This window comes from Euphorbia lathyris, chromosome 2 (genome assembly GCF_963576675.1).
Source record: "Euphorbia lathyris chromosome 2, ddEupLath1.1, whole genome shotgun sequence".
Classification (NCBI taxonomy): domain Eukaryota; kingdom Viridiplantae; phylum Streptophyta; class Magnoliopsida; order Malpighiales; family Euphorbiaceae; genus Euphorbia; species Euphorbia lathyris.
This window is the reverse complement of record NC_088911.1, coordinates 10,095,621-10,112,347: the sequence shown is the minus strand read 5'-3', so window position 1 is coordinate 10,112,347 and position 16,727 is coordinate 10,095,621. Positions and strand designations below refer to the sequence as shown.

Genomic DNA, 16,727 nt, shown 5'->3' with positions numbered 1-16,727 from the left:
CGAATATATTCGGTTGACGATTTACTCTTGCAAAGACGACTACGTGTAGTTCGACCGACCCGTGAGGTACTTAGACTACGTGGTTCCTAGTCAAGGCGTGTCTAATGTCGGGGATCAGAAACTAGGGCCCGTAAGTTCCGTGGTGTGTCAATTCCTACGGTTTCCGGTTTGTCGTTTCCGGTAAGGCAACACCTATATGAATCCCTAAAGATAGCCCGAATGGCGCCGAAAATCGCGTTCCCCTACACAACAGTCAATTATGAGTATCAAAACAAGCAATAAACATCAACACGTATATAGAAACGGAAATTGCAAATCATAAATTATAACTATGGAGAATAAAAATATAGAATACAACAAAGCCTAGTACATAGGATGAGATCAAGCTAATTAGCAAGTAAAGATGGAAGAATCGGCCCTCGGAACTAGCTAACCGGACTCAAGGCCGTCTCTTAGGACTTGGAGGTGGAACTCTCGAGCTTGGTGAACGAAGGTGGAACGGAACTTCGAGAAAACGCCGTAATGAACGAACAAGCTCTCAAGGTGGGAGAGTTTTATTACATAAAAACCGAATCTAAAACTATATATCAAAATCTCTATCTACAAAAGTATATATGAAGAAATATATGATACAAGGTATGTTAAGTGATAGATGGTTGAAGGTGTAAGCTCAAAACTGCTTAAATGAGTGCTAGTCACTCTTATTTATAGATCAAGCTAGGGGCAAGATTGTAATTCCACAAGGTGCAAGCATGGAGGAACATCATTTTGTGCAGAAATCCCATAATACGCCCCGCGTATGGTGGTGTACGCCCTGCGTGTATACCCATTCCGTCAGAAATCTCCTGCATGTGGACCAATTCGGATCTTGTTGTCTCAAATACGCCCCGCGCATAGTGATATACGCCGCGCGTGTTTGAGCTCCTGGCGTTTTATTGCTTGAAATACATCATGTACGCCCTGCGTATCCCAAAACACGCCTCGCGTACCGATAGTTGACCTAAGAGACAATGCAGTTTGACTTTTCAGGATTAGGCAATTATTTCTGACATGTGTTATACGCCTCGCGTATGCTGACTAGATTCCACATGGTGCTCGTGGATAGGACAATTATTTCTGACTCCATGTTTCACGCCTCGCGTATTGAGTGGATTTTCACTCCTTGCTCGTACCTGAAATACAAATCTTAGGGGCCGAGTTAGCTTGACGTTTTATTTCATAAATTCAACCAAAAACAAAGATAATTAACTAACACTACGAATTTTATTCTTACTACGTTATTTTATTAAAACACTCTTTTTTTTTTGTAATTAAACTTATTTAGTCTCAAATTAAACCGTAAATCACGCTAAAAGATAGGGGTAAAATACCCCTATCATTCATGCATCTTCTATTTCTGTCGGATTTCTTCAATTGAAGCTATCAATTTGGAAAAAAAAGACAAATAAAAAAGAAAACATGGATAAGATAGCGAGAGGTATAGAACCTGGGTAACAACAGAAATGAATCTGAAAGATAAAACTATAACAACTATTGTTTAATAAAAATAAAACAACAACATAATTGAGAACAAAATAACTACAACATATGAAAAAAAATCGAATATTTACCTTCAGAAATATAATACTATATATTGTGACCAATGAATATAATGGTGGAATACTATCTATCATGCTTTATATAGAAGTTTATTTGTGACTTTTGGATTTCCTTTGCTTTGTGTTTTTTCATCTTCCCGTAACTCTTGCTTTCTTTTATTATTTTAATTAATAGGCTAGTAATTATTTAATATATTATAAATATAAATTTGTTATTTTTAATTAATTAAATATTTATTTTTAATTAATTAAATATTTTTAATCTGATTTTTTACTACGTTGACAACTCATCAAAAAGACCTCTAAAACACTTCTTCTCATTTCTCTCTGCTTCCGTAATTATATATAGTATAGATGAAGTTAGGAGGCACTAAGAGATGGAGAGAGACTCTCTATTAATTAGACCTGTCCACGGGCCCGGGTACCCGCCCGGCCCGCCCAGGCCCGTGTCCTTTGGGCCGGGCTTGGACAATGAAATTTACTCTTAGGCCCAGCCCGGCCCAAGCCCGCTAAAGCCCGCCTATTTTTTGGACGGGCTTGGACCATATGAAAATATCACGGGCCGGCCCAGCCCGGCTCGCCTTATTAATATTAATTAAAAAATTTATATATTTATAATTAAATACTTATTTTAAGTATAAATTTGATTTTTTATAATTAAAAATTAATACTATTTTTTTAGGTGGGCCTATATGGGTTGGGCTTGGGATTTGATTTTTAAGCCCGAGCCCAGCCCGGCCCGAGCCCACCTAAATTAATACTGGGCTGGGCTGGGCTTGGGACGAGCACTTTTACACAAAAGCCCGTCAGGCCCGGCGCAGCCCGACCCATGGACATGTATACTATTAATAGAGAGGATAGAGATGCTTTTAGTGATTTGAGGAGCTACTAAGAGACTGTTGGAGCTGATTTTTTATTCTCCCTCCTTAAATTTTAACTTAAAAGCCAATTTAAGAGGTTGTTGGAGATGCTCTTACTCTTTAACACAAAAATTCTTACAATTAAAAGGTTTAATTTTATTGTAAAAAATGCTTAACATTAGTTCATCCATTTTTTTGTTTGCCATTTTATTGTTTTTACTAGAATTACAGAGTAGTAATTAGTTTTAAATTTATGATAAAATTAAATGATTAAAACTAAACTATCCTTATTTTGAAAAATTTCAGGAATTCTAATTACATTAATAATCATATAATGAAAAGATAAGAGTAAAGTTGTGAAAAGAATAATAAAATGTCATCGGAAATCTAAAAGGAGTAATAAGTTGATTGGCATCATTAAAAAAAAAAAAACATATGTTCACATATTTTGCATTAGTTATATTTTTGGCAAAAAGCATCCTGAGGCCTCTGATCTTTCATTATTTGGTGCATTAAGCCTTCGATCTTTTATTTAGACACATTGAGTCCCTGATCTTTCACTATTTGGTGCATTAAGCCCTCGATCTTTCATTTAGACACATTGAGCCCTTGATCTTTCATATATGGGTGTATTAGGTCCTTTCATAAATCAATTAATATATAGATTTATTAAGGGCATGTTTGGTGTGACAACAAATGATGTTCTAAAAAAAACAAATTCTAAAATAAAAAATATATTATACAAATTAATAAAAATAATTTAAATAAAAAATAAAAAATTTATTGAACACAATAAAACCTTGTTTTTCGATAATTATGTTCTAAAAATAAAAATAATGTTAAAATTGAAGCACATTTTGTGGAAATAAGAATGGTAGTTTTATCAATAACAAGTAACTACAAACAACTGTTCATGAAAAGCTCCAAAATGTTGCAGTGTCCAGAGAAAATGCGAAACGCTGCAATTATATAAACCTAACCAAACATGCCCTTAATAAACCTATATATTAATTGATTTATGGAAGGACCTAATACACTCATATATGAAAGATCAAGGGCTCAATGTGTCTAAATGAAAGATCGAGGGCTTAATGCACCAAATGGTGAAAGATCAGTGGCTCAATGTGTCTAAATAAAAGATCGAGGGCTTAATGCACCAAACAATGAAAGATCAGGGGCCTCATGATGCTTTTTGCCTTATATTTTTAATCAATTCACAAAACTCGGCCTGATGCATCTTTTTCGCAATTTCGGAAGGGTTAGGGTCATCGAAAACCCTCTTAGACTTTTATATGAAATTTTAATTTTTTAAGGTAAAGACAACGAAAAAATTCAATTTAAACTGATATCAAGAGAAAATTTCCGGTTGGGCTGGGGATAGGGATGACAACAGGTAGGGTACCCGCAATGTGAATCACAAATTTTTATCCTTTTATTTTTTAGGGTAATTAATTTATTAGTCCCTATATTTTGACAAAACACACTGTTTAGTTCCTATATTTTCAAAAACACACGGTAAAGTCCCTAACGTTTTTCTCAGTGAACTGTTTAGTCCCTAACGTTTTTCTCGGTGAATTGTTTAGTCCTTGCCATTAGACTCTCATGAAGATTCTGTTAGTCAATTTGGATTTGTGTTCTTCTTTTCCTTTATTTTCCTTTCCTTTAAACTCTAATACATCTGAAATCAACTTTGAGTGTTCTTCTTCTTGATTTTCTTCTTAATCGTTCAAATTCGTAAGCATTGGGTCTGTTCTTTTTCTTGTTTTCCATACAAATAGCTTCTTATTCTAAATTGGATTTCCTCTTCTGAAGTTTGAAGGTAAATAGTAAAGGGTAATTTCGTCATTTCCGAAGTCATAAACGGTAAAAAATCTAACAACCAGATGGAAGGACTAAACAGTTCACTGAGAAAAAGGTTAGGGACATTACCATGTGTTTTTGAAAATACAGTGACTAAACAGTGTGTTTTATCAAAATATAGGGACTAATAAATTAATTACCCTATTTTTTAATTACCCGTATCGATCTCATTACCTTAACGGATATAGTTTTTACATTCCATATTCGTTCCATTTAATTCACGGGTACTCGCGGGTACCCTTATCCATTAAAAATCAATAAATAAAACAAAGAAGGTTACAAATCTAATAAAGTATAAATTTAATAAATCATCTGTCTAAAAATTGAACAAATTGAACCTTAATTAATAATAATAAAGTAGTTTAGTGGTATTACTCAATAGTTGAAAAACAAAAAGGTTGGGCGTCTTACATCTAAAAAACAATGATATTTATTAATATATAAAAATATTATGACGGATAAAAACAATGATATTTATTAATATATAAAAATATTATGACGGATAACAGGTACCAAGTACTCTGGGAGGTATTTCCATACTCGTCCCGTTGCCATCCCTAGTTGGAAAGGATCCCGAGCTTTGATCTAATAAGGTCGATTCCTGCAAAACAATGGAGGTATCAGCTACCCGACGTAAGCACTATGATGCCTAAGTCGGCTTCAAGAGAAAGTAGAAAGAATGGAGGCTAGATTTTTTTGGGATAGAATTAATTTCTCCTTAAGAGTGATCCCAAGATTCCTTTGAACTTCACGACTATTTGGGGCATTCGCCAAAGAAAAACTAAAGATCTTTTGACATCCTGTTGAACAGTCTTTTGTTGCTTTGCTACTGAAGTTGTCATCGGACTTTTGGTCTTGCTCTGAGATTCTGAAGGCATACTTCTTTGGGCAACATGTAATCTCTTGGGATGATGGGCCAGACCATCCATGCTTTGTTTCTTTCTCTAAACCGGCTCTCTGTAGGGGAGGTGGCCAATGCCTCCCTTAACATTGCCCGAGTTGCTGCTGGGTCTTCTGCTCAGGCCGACTCTCGACCCCCAGTGGCCAACTGCTTCCCCATTGAAGAGTGTTAAGAAAGTGGGAGATATTCGATTTGTTCTTTCATTGTCATCTTGTCATCTGTCTTTTGCCTGCTCGATTTGTTCTTTTAAGTTGTGTCTTCCAGATTATATTTTATATTCTAAAATATTTTGAGTTTTTGAATTGTACTTAAAACATTATGTTACCTATTATGTAACAAGCTTGTTGCTTCAGTTCGAGGGTGATAAAATGTGTAAGACTGCTATGGATCAAGACCCATATATTACAATTGTGTTTCCTTATTTTGTATAACTTAGATTAAAGTGTATTGTAACAAATTAATAAATATCAATATAAGCTTTTACCCTACATGATATCCCATGTATTTATAATGTAGTACATGATTTATAACCAAAAAAAAAATAATAATAAAAAAATAAACTCAATTAAAAATTACACTTGCACCATTCAATTTGTAAATTACATATATCTTTCAAAAAAAGTATAAAAGAATCTATATAAAGGGATTAGGTTTAAATTTGTCTCTAAAATCATTGGGAAATACTTTTATTGTATAAATAGTATAATTTTGTCCTCATAGTAAAAAGCTTAGCTCAATTTTACCCTTCGAATAAATGTCGAAAAATATTAGCAACAAAATCCACGTAGAAAGGGTTAAAATTGAGCTGTTTTCTACAATGATGAACAAAATTAAACTTTCGTGATAACTTTAGGAGCAAAATTGACCCGTATCCCGGAATGAATATAACTAGACAGTGTAGTGCTGGTTCATGGCATCAATGTCCAACCCTCTTAGCTTGGCGAAAGATTCAACCTTTCCTTTGAGTGTGTGAAGTTCTCTCATTCTTGTGATCTCTGCTCGCCTTTTAGCTTCTTCTGCCATGACACTCATCTCTCTTATATTGTTTCTCTCCGCAAACAGCTTAGTCTCCGAAGATTGAAGGCCGTGTAGTGTCCGTTGCTCTGTTGCCCAGGCGGCTTCACGAGCTTCCCGGCCGAAATCCTTTCTGCTGGTGAATGCAGTCTGCTCAAATGCAGATTAGTTAGTTGGTTATTCAAGCATCATTTTGGCATAAAAATTATCCAAAAGGTCTTCGGATTTTAACATATAGCGTTGATGTGACGTTAATTTGTTACTTTAGTAAACGAATTTTGTAGTTTTTATCGTGATGATAGGGTAAAATGAACTAACAGATATTGAAGTTTGGGTCCTGTTTTATAAAAGTCATTGAAGATTTCAATAAAGTCGTTCAGTCAAATTTGTGTGCAAAAGCACTCGGGAATATTGACTTGACACAGAAGACACTGACTATATGTCAACTAAATTTTATGTTTGTGTGTCACATGACAAATCCTGAGGCACATGTCGGTTGTGATTTTAGTCGGCATAGTTAACTGTCTTCTGTGTCACGTCAATATTCCAGTGAGTTTTTATATATAAACTGGTTGGAATGACTTTATTAAAATTAAATGTGAAGTTCAGTAATTTTATTGAAAGAAAATAAAGTTTAGTAACATTTATGAAATAGATCATATTTCAGTAGCCTCGATGCAAGTAGCGAAATATGTAGTTTTGTCATGATGATAGGGTAAAATGCACAGACAAACATTGAAGTTTGGAATCTGTCTTATAAAGGTCATTGAAGTGATTTTTCTTTTCAAGAAATCAATTGAATTTCACATTTGATTTCAATAAAGTCATTGAGTCAAATTTATGTACAAAAGCTCACAAGAATATATTGACTTGATTCAGAAGACAATTGACTATATGTCAACTAAATGTCATGCACATGGCAGCCATGTGTGTGTCACATGACACGTGTCTGTCATGATGTCTAGTAGAGATATAGTTACTCATCTTCTGTGTCACGACAACCTTCCCGTGAGTTTTTGACTTTATTGAAATTGAATGTAAATTCCAGTGATTTTGTTGAAAGAGAGCAAAGTTTAGTAACCTTTACGAGATATACTCTACTTCAGTAGCTATCAGTGCAAGTACCGAAATTTGTAGTTTTGTGATGATTTGAATAAAATGCACTCACATGCATGGAAGTTTGGGGTTTGTTTTATAACGATTATTGAACTTCATTGCGTTCAATAAATCGTTTCACTTCACATTTGATTTCAATATAATCATTCAATCAAATTTCACACGATAGCGCATAGGAAAATATTGACCTGACACAGAAGACAGTTGACTATATGTCAACTAAACGTCATGCACGTAGAAATTAGTCAACTATCTTCTATATCACGTCAACTTTCCGGCGAGTTTTTGTATGCAAACAGGTCAGAATGATTCTATTGAAATTAAACTTAACAGTAGTTCCAGTTCCAATTTATTTTTTACGCGATGATAATATGATTTACTCACCCTTTGCTCCACCATCATACCCCAGGCTTGTCCACTCAATGCATAGTGAACAGAAAATTTGATAGGATCAAGAGCCAGGTAAGTAACTAAATTGAACAGCCAAATCACACCAGTCCAGCCCCACCCAATGCTTCTGATTCCAGCAAACTTCCAGTTTGCAAGTGCAGAAATCACAGTTGCAACCTGAAATCAATAATGATTCAACGGTTAATAATTTTCGGAATCTCCATGAAGTCCCGGATGGGGATCCTTGCAGGACAGGGAGGGAATTCCCCATCCTGTCCCATCCCAACTTCGGGGATAAAGAACTACCCATTCCCGTCTTATGGGGAATCTCTGCCCCGTTAACAACCCTACTGAATTGATTACCAGTTGAGCAATTATGAAGGCAGCAACAAGCAGAAGGCCTGGACGTTCTTGGAATGACCAGCCCCTGGAACGTGTAACAAATATCAACGCCTGGCTAATGGTGCTAACTTGAAGATACACTGCTGATGCTAATTGTTGGTTAAGTTTATCAGCAGTATCTTTATCTTTCATGTCAAAATGATGCTGGTTGAAGTCCCTGACATGAAAATGTTTCTGCAAAAAAGGGAAGAAAATTAGACCGAATCGGTCTCTAAGTTCAGTCTTTTTAAGTCGCGTTTTTCTTGTAGTGAACAATGTGATATCAAAGAGGTTTGAGGAATCAGAAAGAAGATTACTGGAAAGAAGTTGGTTTCATATGCTGCCCAGAAGAATATGACTGTCATTAGAGCCAGGTAACTACCAAGGACAACACCAGTTGCAAAAATTTCACTCAGCTTCCAACTGTCTGGAAGGGGAGAAGGCTTGACTCTGTCTTTAGATATGGTCATAATAGTACCTGGGACAGATAATTATGGATGAGCATGTGTTCGATTCGGTTACCGAACCGAATTCTTTCTAATTATTAAAATCAAACTGAACAAGTGTGATTACCGAATATAACCAAATTGAAATTTATCGGTTCAATTCATTTAAAAAATTTAGCATGTGAAACAAAGAGGAAAAATGTGCAGATGAACACAAGGCATTTAAAACATTAGAAAGAAACAACAAGAGGAAGGGAAATTAGAAAGGCTAACCGTCATTAAGAATGGCGATGACCAGAACCATGAAAGGTGGAAAGTCAAATTTCCAGAAGACAGTCAGCAACATAAAACCAAGCTGTCACAGAAAATCAACCGTACATGAGAAAGACATCATCGAATGATACATTTTAAACCTTTCATTCATAAATTTTTGGCAACCAAACCTTACCACAATACGGATGGTGATAGACACTGCATATATCTGGCAAAATGAACATTTCACATTAAATTTCTATTCATGCAGTTCAAGCCTTTGTAATATAATGAGAATATTGACATATTTGGGGTAAAAATCCAAATTATTTCCCATTTTGTGTTTCTATTTGGAAATATTTTAGGGGCTGGCATTTTTTTTTTGTCCAAACGTCTGTCAAACAAGCGGAGTGCCTCTGCCAATAATCGCGGATTTACTGTCTTGTCTAATTTTGATTTATGGCATTTGCTATCGTGAAGTATGTTTTCTTCTCCGCCAGTTCCCCAAGTAGTTTGGACAAAACATGTCACAATTCCGAAAATATTTTCAAACAAAACACAAACTGAGAAATAGTTTAGATTTTGACCACAAATATATCCATATCCCAATGTGATGATAATATCTTAAATATTATAGCTGATTACCGTGTAATTTTTCATTCTTTGGAAGATTGCACGACTTGTTAAGACAGCGCTAATGATTACACTTAGCCCAGGTTCTGTTAGAACTATATCAGAGGCACTTCTGGCAGCATCTGTGGAATCTGCTACAGCAATTCCTATGTCCGCTTTCTTCAAGGCCGGGGCATCGTTCACTCCATCACCAGTCATTCCACATATATGTTTCCTGGCTTGTAATCTACTTACAATCTCGTACTTGTGTTCTAAAGATGAAAAAATGGATCAGGATCAGATAGCTAATAGAGATAATGGAGCTTTCTGGGAAAATTGAACTGATGGTCACGATCTATTTTACCAAAATCATTGAATTTCATGATCTTGTGACAAAATCACTCAACTTCACATTTGATTTTAATAAAATCATTCTGACCAATTTATGTTCAAAAACTCACTGGAATGTGGAAGTGGCACAAAAGACAGTTGATTATATGCCACATGTGTGACGTGGTGATTAGTTAGTGTATAGTTAATTGTCTTTTGTGCCGGGTCAACATTCAGGTGAGCTTTCTTATATACAAATTGTCCGGAAATGGCTTTACTAAAACCAAATGTGAAAACATACCCTAAACTTGAGTGACCATCAGTGTTTTTTACCCAAGCTTTCTGTGTGCATAAGAACTAACAAATTTACCAGGGAAAACTCCAGCAAAACCATCAGCTTTCTCAATGAGCTCATCAATTGGAATTGATGCAGATGCCTCATTCTTGCCTTCTCCAATCAGAGATGAAGATGGATACATATTTGTACCCATTCCAAGCCTCCTTCCAGTTTCCTTTCCTATTGCAAGTTGGTCACCTGTAGAGTTTTTCATTTATTGAGATCAAACTGCTAATGCATCATAGAGCATGATACAGTGAGAGTCGAAAAAGTAGCCGAAGAGTTTAGACTTAGAGATGAAACTAAAGTTAAACGGTAATATCTTTCTTGTTAAGAATTTAAAATTTATGGCATTTCTGTACCATTTCTCATAGTTGGACGACCATGGATATAATGAACCCCTGTTTTATGATATGGCAACGTAAATTGTTTTTGTTCCCTATATACAGTCTCCAAACAACTCCGCCTCTGAGGGTCACTTTGGTGGCATTTACAGCCGGTCCCAAGCCCGGACAAAGGAGGAGGGTTGCGGTAGGTTTGTGGCGGCCAGCGTAAAACTTAGCCACATCTTATGACATGAACCAAAATATATGGTTCATGTTAGCCGACCCCGAATCATTTCGAGACTAAGGCTTTGTTGTTGTTGTATACAGTCTCCAAACATTTATTAGAAGCAGCTTTGACATGTTTTTTAAGATTCAATGACAATTCATAGATCTTGTGGAATGAACAGGTTTATATAGTTCTAGAGTTCAGGCATCCATCCGAATCAACAGGCTGCTAGTAAAACCGTTTCATACGCTATGTTAGAGCTGTTAAAACCAGAATAAAACAATGTAACAATGACACAAACCTGTGATCATTTTGACACTAACACCAAGGTCCAGAGCTCTTCTAATTGTTTCAGCGCTATCATGTCGAGGAGGGTCAAATAAAGGAAGAAGCCCAACGAATTCCCAAGGGGCGCCTGGGCTGTCTTTGTCGCAAGCAGGGACTTCCTAAAGAAGATGAACTGCATTGTTTCAGAAAATGCATACAGAAGAACTTGTCCATACTACACAATGAAGAGTATGTGTATGTTAGTCACCTGGCGGGCAATTCCGAGGGATCTAAGTCCACGCTCTGCAAATTTGTCTATTATCGCATGTACTCTATTTGCTATTTCTGTTCTGTTATATGCCAGATTGAGAATCTGAATGGAAAGCATTCAGAAAAGCTCAGCGATTATAGTATAACAAAAAACCGGGGATAAAATACATAAATGACCCCTGACATATAGCACTACTAACATTATGGTCTTTCAACTTTATTTTGTGATATAAAAGTTCTCGAACTTTACATTGTTATAACATTATAATCCAAAGCGAAGAAAAATATTAACAAAATGATGACCAGGACAAAAAAGAGAGTCAATGATGTAGTTAAACTTGTTCAGGTCATCAACAACAACAACAACATCAAAGCCTTAGTCCCGAAATGATTCGGGGTCGGCTAACATGAACCATCATATACATTTCATTAATTTTTTTTTTTTTGCAATTTTTGTTGATTTGAACTTTAATGTTACAGAATGTAAAGTTCAAGGATTTTTATGTCAATAGATAAAGTTTAGGGATCATAATATTAGTAATTATAGTTCAGGAGCCATGATGTATTTTACCCCTTCTGTAATCTTAATGCTTGATGGTTTACCTGTTCTGGTGCACCTTTGCTAACTCTATGCATTTTACCAGCAGCATCTATGTATGTAAGGGCTGTCCTTTTGTCAGTTGGATTAAATGGAAGGAAGTGAACTTCTCTAATTCCAGCTCGAGCCTTTAGGAAGAGTGTAGACTCAAAATTAATGTCACTTAAAGTTAAGGGGAGAAAGAGCAATGAACCAATAAAAAATTGCAAATGTGAATCTTCTGGAAACTGCTTCTATTGGATCTCCAAGCACATTGAAGGTGAATAGAATCTTTCCATGATGTGAATATTTCCAAAGTTCTTAGGAAATTTGAAGACACTAAAAGGTTTTCAAACTTTGAAGACCTTTAATTAATTACCTCCTTAGGGTCTGCCAACATTGCAACAATTGCAGCATCAATAGCATCTTGATTTTCCAACCTTGAGGCTCTTGCAGCCATAAGAACAACCAGATCTTTGTCAACGCCTTTGGCAAAAACCTGCAAAACCGAGGGAATTCTTCCAAGTCTGTAAATTGCATATGGGATTAGATTTTGAGATATATAATAATTTGTTTGGAAATACTGTTTGGAGGTTGGATAATATATAAGGCCGTTTAAATAGTTCCTCTGTTTCTTTTACAATCACCATTCTAATTCATCTCAAACATGAAACTTCTTTAGATGAAAGAACCAATTTTGCAAAGAAAAAGAACCTCAATCATATTTTTGTCCACTGTAAGCTTGTTAAGTGTCAATGTGCCTGTTTTGTCACTGCAAAGAACATCCATTCCAGCCATTTCCTCGATGGCAGTCATTCTCTTCGTAATTGCACCCTGGAACAGACATAGATGGTCTCTTATTGGAATACTTCTTCCTTACATTCAAAATTTCATATTTCAAGGCTATCTTTCTTAGGGTTAATTGCACCCATAATCCTCCAACAATGAGAAATGGAACAAAAATTGCTTTAAATCATTAAATTCTTAGTGAGAAAGCTATTGTCCTCTAACTTTGATTTAACCCATGGCCCTTTTGTCTCGAAACAAGCAGATACATGGAGATGTCACGTGGAAGACAGGTCATCAAACCTTTCATCCCTGTGGCATTGTATCTGCTAGTTTCCAGAAGAAAAAAGGACAATAGATGAAACCAAGTTAAACGATAGTAGCTTTCTCGTTAAAGATATACGATTTGCAGTATTTTTGTTTGGAGTACTATCGATGTAATTATCTCATCTTTCTTTTGAAGAATCATTCATACTATTGAGGGTCCACAAACCTGCTGAGATAAGCGATGTGCACCAATTGCCATTGTAACAGAGAGAACTGTTGGCATTGCAATTGGGATTCCACCAATCAAAAGGACAAGTAAGTTATCAATGGTAGTTCGGTATCCCCTCTCTTGAATACTTATGGCAATGATTTCAATAACCATTCCAATTGCAATTGAGCATATGCAGAAGTTTCCAATTGCTGTGAGAACCTGAAACCATCAAACAAACTCAATAATTAACACTGAAATGACATCATCACCATTCTCATTTCTCTCATAGGAGAAGTGTAACGGTCTGGTTTTGAGGGGCAGCTCTAGAGTGGAAGGCCCGAGTAAGGAGCATTGAAATTGGGCCAAAAAGGACACTATCACCAGAAGGAAAAAGCACAAAGATCACTCAAACGAACCTGTTGAAAATGCCCAACATGTGTAGTGTTTTCAACAAGATGAGCTGCCTTCCCAAAAAATGTATGAACACCAGTTGCAATGACAACTGCTTCAATTTCACCTTGCTTGCACGTTGAACCTGAGTATACTCCATCCCCGGGATTCTTGGTCACTGGAAGAGATTCTCCAGTGAGAGCAGACTGCAAGTGACAAACATCCGAAAATCCGTAAGGGTATGTTGTTTTTCAGAGGCAGGTGCAGAAACATATTGAAGTATAAAATCACATTGAAAAAAGTCGACTTTCATCAAAGTTTTTCGTCTTCAAACAAATCAACTAGAAATTAAAACCGTGTTGTGTACACGACCCGCAACATAGCACAAACTCAATATGAATTTAGTTTTTTGAATTGACTTGACAACTCGAAAAGTACACTATTTAAATTATTATTATATTTTTACATGTCAAGATAATAAAATTACAATTATGACTTGTGAACGCATTCAAACCTTCATCCTTAGTAAAGATACTAAAATAACACGTGGTGGCATGTGAAACATATTACACATACCAAACATGATATTAACAGTTTAAGAGTATTAAATAGAATTTGGGTCAAACTTTTAGATAGTTAGAATTAATTTGTTATTTCAAAAATTATGTAAATATATATTTCTATATTTTAATGTTTGTAAAGTTACATGTGACTCGCAAAAAAAAAAAACAGGGATAAGATAAGAAACCGATTAATTTGACAGATTATGATGCAGAACTTTTTGGGTTCTGTTAGGGTTAACTCCTGGAACACTAACTCCATAATTCATAAGGCACAAAAACTATCCATTTACAAGAATTGTCACCCCTAGCAATAATAGATTATTACCTGATCAATCTTTAATGGATCGCCTTCCATAAGACGTGCATCAGCAGGAATAATATCACCAAGTTTGATGCTAATAATGTCACCAGGCACCAACACGCAAGCATCTTCCTCGCTCCACTTTCCATCACGTAGCACCTAACAATAACAGCAGAGGAAATTCAAGAGCAAGTAGCCAATGAGGAACAATTCAAAGAGGTGCAGAAAGTATCTTCAACAAACCTTGGCTTTCGGAGCCAATCGAGCCATAAGAGCAGCAGCTGCATTCCCAGCATTGTTTTCTTCTACAAAACTAATGGTGGAGTTGATTACCAGTAAAACTACTATACCAACAAAATCATGATAATCTGGAGGCTTTCCCTGCACATATAATTAAGTTCACAGCGGAATTTCATCAAACACTAGTTGAGTAATTCCAAAATTTTGTCAAATCATTTCATTTTCATCCACATACCCCTCCATGTGCTAGAGCAATAGCCATAATAGCTGCTGCTTCCATGACCCATGACAGAGGATTCCACATAAAGCCTAGAAACTTCAATACTTTGCTTTCCTGAAGAACCAAGCATTCATGAACCATTGAAGCATAAGTATATGAAAAAAATCAATAACACAAGAAAGTAGACAATGAATTAGAATTTAAAAACCATTTGTTTAACCTTTTTCTCTTCAAGTTTGTTGTACCCAAACAGATCCAACCGCTCTTTAGCTCCATCAGAGCTCAAACCCTCTCTTGTACATTTAAGATTTTCAAAAACTTCTTCCAGGGGTATATTTTCCTACATGAACCAAACACATTTTTTCAATTTCCAAGAGGAATTCTTACAAGACGATGCATAAATGAAATTTAAAATTTCACATACCAGATCAACAGCTTCCTTGGTAACAGCAACAAGCGCAATCGATTTATCATCATCCATTTTGGAGAATCTTCAAATGTCTGCAGTATATGCTGTTACTCCAAAGAGATTGATTCTGCAATGCATAGAACAATGCTCAATTTCTCATTTCATCAAGCAAAAAACTAAATAATCAAACAGAAACTAGATATCTGAATTCAAATTATGATCTAATTAGCAATTACCCGGCCCCGGAACCCCAAGATTTGTGAAATCCAACAAAGAAGATTACATCCTAACATGACACCGAACAGAGTATATATATATGTACGGGAAGAATAAATCAACGTCAGTTTGAAGTGGACAAAGTCGAAATAGTACGAAAAAGAAACAAAAATAATCAAGATACAGCCAAGCAAGAGACAGATGTGGGCGTAGAAATGGAGGGAATATATTATAGCCGATGAATTTCAGAGTTTCCATTTGCAACGAGACGACGTAATCTCTTGTGGAAGTCCGCCGGCCGGCTGGCCAAAGACGGCTTCTTCTGGTCGTACTACGGTACTGGGAGTCGCTTCTTTTTGTCATTAGCATAAAAATCTAATAACGACAATTTGAAAAATTCCGAGTTTAACTGTCGCTTTGCTTTCCCGCCAAATCATATAGAATAGTATCTGATCGTTTAGGCCGTACCGTACTTTCTTTTTTAACAAAAGGCATATTTCTCTGGAAATATTGGCATAATGGTCGCAGTAATCTATATATAATATAAAACAGTAACGATGGAACTGATGTGTCACTTCCTCCTTTTTTAGTGATAAAAAATTTAATATATGAATTTTAATTTTATTATGTATATTTATTTATAAAAAGATTATTTTATCCCATATATCTAAGAGTACTACAGAATTTAAATTAATCCCTAAAATCTCTCTAATTCTCTACACATCTATATCTATATATAATATAAAACAGTAACGATGGAACTGAGGTGTCACTTCCTCTTTTTTTAGTGATAAAAAATTTAATATATTAATTGTAATTTTATTATATATATTTATCTATAAAAAGATTATTTTATCCGTACTATATCTAAGAGTTCTACAGAATTTAAATTAATCCCTAAAATCTCTCTAATTCTCTACACATCTATATATCTATATATAATATAAAACAGTAACGATGGAACTGAGGTGTCATTTCCTCCTTTTTTAGTGATAAAAAATTTAATATATTAATTTTAATTTTATTATGTATATTTATCTATAAAAAGATTATTTTATCTCATATATCTAAGAGTACTATAGAATTTAAATTAATCCCTAAAATCTCTCTAATTCTCTACATATCTATATATAATATAAAACAGTAATGATGGAACTGAGGTGTCACTTCCTCCTTTTTTACTGATAAAAAATATAATATAATATATAATATATTAGTTTTTATTTTATTATTATATTTATCTATAAAAATATTATTTAAAGTAAATGTGAAAATCAAATAATAATATTTAATTTATATAACACATTTATGTCATTAATTGTAATTATTAGATTGTATTTTTATTAATATTTATATATTAA

At 35.0% G+C, this 16,727-nt stretch overlaps 1 protein-coding gene across 1 annotated transcript; it reads right to left on the bottom strand.

The window, feature by feature from the left end:
• Positions 1-5,805: 5,805 nt before the first annotated feature.
• On the bottom strand, positions 5,806-15,633 carry LOC136220219 (plasma membrane ATPase 1-like). Its single transcript, XM_066008010.1, has 21 exons — positions 15,387-15,633; positions 15,166-15,277; positions 14,962-15,081; positions 14,757-14,855; positions 14,525-14,662; positions 14,306-14,440; positions 13,444-13,623; positions 13,043-13,246; positions 12,478-12,597; positions 12,143-12,262; positions 11,790-11,912; positions 11,185-11,289; positions 10,951-11,095; positions 10,131-10,295; positions 9,464-9,702; positions 9,015-9,047; positions 8,840-8,921; positions 8,438-8,598; positions 8,103-8,315; positions 7,734-7,916; positions 5,806-6,383 (listed from the first exon to the last, which is right to left on the bottom strand). Exons 2-21 carry the CDS (start codon positions 15,220-15,222, stop codon positions 6,108-6,110), a joined length of 2,898 nt encoding a protein of 965 aa, XP_065864082.1. The 5' UTR covers positions 15,223-15,277; positions 15,387-15,633; the 3' UTR covers positions 5,806-6,107.
• Between the last annotated feature and the right edge of the window lie 1,094 nt (positions 15,634-16,727).

Excerpts from the sequence above, each read along its gene's own strand:
- LOC136220219 (XM_066008010.1), bottom strand. The coding sequence starts at position 15,222 with ATGGATGATGATAAATCGATTGCGCTTGTTGCTGTTACCAAGGAAGCT. Across the intron at positions 10,296-10,950 it reads TAGTGTCAAAATGATCACAG|GTGACCAACTTGCAATAGGA; the intron begins GTTTGTGTCATT and ends AAAACTCTACAG. Across the intron at positions 9,048-9,463 it reads AAAGAATGAAAAATTACACG|ATATATGCAGTGTCTATCAC; the intron begins GTAATCAGCTAT and ends TCATTTTGCCAG.